This window comes from Palaemon carinicauda, chromosome 7 (assembly GCF_036898095.1).
Source record: "Palaemon carinicauda isolate YSFRI2023 chromosome 7, ASM3689809v2, whole genome shotgun sequence".
Classification (NCBI taxonomy): Eukaryota; Metazoa; Arthropoda; class Malacostraca; order Decapoda; family Palaemonidae; genus Palaemon; species Palaemon carinicauda.
Genome location: NC_090731.1, coordinates 64,522,507 through 64,527,506, shown reverse-complemented (window position 1 = coordinate 64,527,506; position 5,000 = coordinate 64,522,507). Strand labels below are relative to the sequence as shown.

The following is a 5,000-nucleotide window of genomic DNA, read 5'->3' as shown; positions in this document are numbered from 1 at the left end:
CTACCCAAGACTAGAGAATAATGGTTTGCTTTTGGAGTGTCCTTCTTCTAGAAGAATTTGATAGGATATGTGTATATGAAAAATATATGATAAAAATAATTTTACACGAGATTTAACTTAAGAAAATCTCTTTGAGTAGAGTTCAAGATGACGTTAATAAGGTCAGAAAATCTCTTTATTAAGGAGTCAAATCTTTCACTTCTACTACTGACCATCGACGGAAAACAAGTCTTTTATATTACATTTCACTAATTGTGATGGTTTATATCATCTTTTCAATCAGTGCAAAGAGGGATCTAGATTTTAATTAGGAAAGACAAATGCATATCTATGAAACATTATCACTCGAAATTTGATAATTAAAAATGCGTTATGAGTTACCAATTTGGATTTCCATAAAAATAATAATAATAATAATAATAATAATAATAATAATAATAATAATAATAATAATAATAATAATAATAATAATAATAATACGCCCTGACCTAGTTAATCTGTTTTTCATGTAATTATTTATTTTCCAAATTCGTATTTACGTTATCATAACATAGTTCGAAAGTGTGAAAAGAACCAGATGACTAACATTATACTTCTAAAATGATATTACTGATCATAAAAAATTGGTAATTTAGAGAAAGCGAAAAGTTTATTGTTGGATGAACAATAAAAAATAATAAATACATAAGTAGCCTTCTGGCTTTTACAGTGGTAACTCGTTCGCCAAGCATTCGCATGGCAGCAGATTGATTCCACCTGGATCCATAAATTTAAAAAGTTTACTGGGCGGTCACTGCTGTGTTTAGGCACCACAGTGGGGTGTTGGGCTGGTCCAGCTGACGTTCTGATGAAACTGTAACTGATACCAGACACCTTTACCTTTATCTTTATAATAACAACCAATTTCTTTTAAGTACGTTTCAATATATACACACAGACACACGTACACACACAGACAGACACACACAAAGAAGATGTTAAGTGTCCTTCTTTTCTCTGCTTCCAGGTGGCATCAGCTGATGGTAGGAGAGTGGTAATCCTTGGCATACAAGCTGCAGCCAGTGACACCTACCGGTGCGAAATGGTAGCTGAAGGGCATCCTTTTCATACAACCCAGAGATCCGGGAAGGTCTGATCTTACATATACCTTTTATATACATTTTGCACCTCACACTCTCTCTCACACACACAAACATACACACACAAATACACACACATATCTATACATACATATATATATATATATATATATATATATATATATATATATATATATATATATATATATATATATATGTATGTATATATATGTATATATATATATATATATATATATATATATATATATATATATATATATATATATATATATATATATGTGTGCATATATAAACACACACAGACACACACACACATATACATATATATATATATATATATATATATATATATATATATATATATATATATATATATATATAGTATTTACCATCCTTTCTCCATTCCTGTTATTTGCATTTACCTTTAAATCACCTTTGCAAAGTTTCATTTATATAACTTTCCAATACAATGTTCAGTCTTCCAACCTCTCCTGTCCAATTTGGATCTGATCTTTCGTTTATATTTCATTTATATCTATTTCAGCTTATGTACTTCACTAGTGCATCCAATATCACTTTTACAATTTTCTGTGTTGCATTACCTAAACCTTTCAATATTCAATCTCCTGTGGAGGTTATACTGTGTTATTTAATCTAGGTTCATATGTCTTCCAAAACATTCCTAGCAAATATCTGTTTCGGGACAATAGATTTTACTAAATCCTATTTTCATTCATTAAATGTACTGTCCCTGTCCATCTAGTTTTCTTACATGTCATTAGAATAAGAGAAACTAAAAAAAAAATATTAAGCAAATCCTAACATAGGATGTGAAACATAAAGTACGTGGTAAAGGAATACATACAAAAGTAACTTAGCACTGTGAGAAAAAACCCGAGTTCCAATAGTGTTGAAACTGTAAAATTGAATTTACTAGATTTTTTTTTCCAACAAATGGTAAAAATGGCTACACTGAATTTGAGAGAAAAGATGTGCCTCATCGTCTTCATTTCATAGTCTACCATAGCATCAATCTTTCCATTTACACATACAAACCTTATAATCTATACCACATAATTCTACTTCTTTTCTATACAGTCACTGTTTTTATATATATAGTATATACTGCATAGACAAATACGAATATGCGTGTCTATATGTCCAGGTTTCCAGCCATTGCTTCGACGAAATGACTGATTTTTTCACGGATGTCTCTGCCAGAGCATCAAGAGAAAATATAATTGTTCAATTAATATCAACAGGATAATCCCTCAATGATGTCCTCTCTTTTAAGGGAACTTTACAAAATGGTAATTCCAGCATAGATAACACCAATTTATTAAAGGCAAGTAGTAGTAGTAGTAGTAGTAGGAGTAGTAGTAGTAGGAGTAGTAGTAGTAGTAGTAGAACTAACACTGAACAGTTTAGCAATGTTATAGTGACACAACTGATTTCTCTGAGATTTCTTCACATTTCCAAAACTATTGTTTATTACTTAATATGGGTTTAACAGAAGTAATAACTAAAGTAATTCCATTATGGACAAAGCAGATATTGTATACAAATTTCCAGTTCAAAAGTAAAAGATTAGCAAATTATCCTTATGACTTTATTTGAAGAATGATATCCAATACCTATTCTATATTTGTATATATATATATATATATATATATATATATATATATATATATATATAATATATATATATATATATATATATATATATATATATATATATATATATATATATATATATATATATATATATATATATATGTGTGTGTGTATATATGTATATATATATATATATATATATATATATATATATATATATATATATATATATATATATATATATATATATGTGCGTGTGTGTATGTATATACATATAAATATATATATATATATATATATATATATATATATATATATATATATATATATATATATATATATGTATGTATATATATATGTATATATATATATATATATATATATATATATATATATATATATATATATATATAAGATGGGTATTAAATATAAAATACAGTCTAAAGGATGATTTGATAATTAACCCCCTGAACGAAGAATTGTTTGATAATCTCAAGTGTTTATAGGTGCATGAGGACAGAGGAGAATGTGGAAAAAATAGGCCAGACTGCTCGGTGTATGTGCAGATAAAGGAAAAATGAGCCGTGAAGAGAGAGAGAAAGAGAAATCCAAAATAGTAGTGTCTGGTTAGTCAAAGGACCCAATAACCCTCTAGCGGTTTTATCTCAACGGGTGGCTATTGTCCTTGCCACCCCACTAACTACAAGTATAGTGTATGGGTATGAAGTTTATTTGGATGTAGAAAAATAAATTTCTCTAGGTAATGTAAATATTTTTATGCAATAGGAAATAAGCTTTAAAGAAGATCCGAATTCCTTTAACAGAGGTTTTATTTTATTTTTTTTTTTATTTGTAATCTAATGGAAAGTAGCCCTAATTAATTTGCTCAGGCATCAACAGTATCAGCCTCAACAGCCAACTAAAACAGAAGTTACTATAGACTTAATATACACTGTATATGGAATTAGGTTTAACTCCTGATGAGGAGCGTTGTTTTATCTTGGTATTACAAGTGAAAAATATAGCAAGATATAAAAGCCTGAGGTCTGTATATTATAATCTCATTAACAACATGGCCAATTGCATCCCAAACATTAGCTCATAGAGCTTGTTATAGGATATTTAATTACAATATAATTCAAATATCTCATAGAAGATGGTTATCGCATAATTAATTACAACATGTATTAATTGTTTATTCAAATAAAAGAATGGAATTGAAAAAAAAATCTTGGTAATAAAGAAATCACTAATATCTCTTACAACTTCCTGTACCGTATTGACCAATCCTCTCTATCTCTTGTCGATATTATAATGCGTTCTTTCATCTTGGGTACACTCATCATACTATTCTATCTTATTTCTCTTCCTCGTGTTTGTTAAAATTTTCATAGTTTATAAAAGAATTATTTATTTTAATGTTGTTACTATTCTTACAATGTCTTATTTTTCCTTATTTCCTTTCTTCACTGGGCTATTTTCCCTGTTGAAGCCTTTGGGCTTATGGCATCCTGCTTAGCAAGTAATAATAATAATAATAATAATAATAATAATAATAATAATAATAATAATAATAATAATAATAATAATAATAATGAAAATATTGTATATCATGCACAGGTCTCTATACTTACATAGTTTAAACCGATGACCCAACAATGATTTTAATGAATAGCGAAATATATAACAAATTAAAATTTTGAGAATTTTTCTGCCTGTGCGTTGAGGTATAAACAAATGTTATTTCAGGTGTTTAATCTTCCATTTCCCAGAGGAAACCATGCTTGAATTAATACTACTAACAGTGCTATATACATTTCACTCACAATACAATAAAAATCTCTGCTGCTGCTAAAATAAATATTTAAAATCAGATGATAATAGCCTTCACATACGAAAAAAAATATATAACCAAAACAGAAAAGTGTTGTTGTGGCCGGGTAGTAGAGTCCTTGCCTGGTGATAGCCAGATTAGGGTTCGAGTCCCGCTCAAGCTCGTTAGTTCGTTTGGTCGTTGGGCTTTGGGGTAGCCTATAGGTCTATCTGCTGAGTCATCCGCAGCCATTGTCCTAGCTTGGACTGAGAGTGGGCTTTGGCAATAAATATATGTAATATGGTCAGTCTCTAGGGCATTGTCCTGCTTGATAGGACAATGTCACTGTCTCTTGCCTCTCCATTCATGAGCGGCCTTTAAAGCCTTCAAACCTTTAAACAATGGGGGATAGGATGAAAATTTGAACTGGGTTAGCCTATTCATTGATCTGGAGTGGCAGTATATATCACTAT

General features: G+C 29.2%; 1 protein-coding gene across 1 annotated transcript in view; it reads left to right on the top strand.

The window, feature by feature from the left end:
• The window catches only part of LOC137644330 (uncharacterized), an 89,835-nt gene that overhangs the window by 76,998 nt on the left and 7,837 nt on the right, over positions 1 to 5,000 (top strand). The window contains exons 4-5 of the mRNA XM_068377319.1: positions 1,007 to 1,129; positions 3,871 to 3,881. Coding sequence (XP_068233420.1) covers positions 1,007 to 1,129; positions 3,871 to 3,881 — 134 coding nt within the window. The remainder of the gene's footprint in view (positions 1 to 1,006; positions 1,130 to 3,870; positions 3,882 to 5,000) is intronic.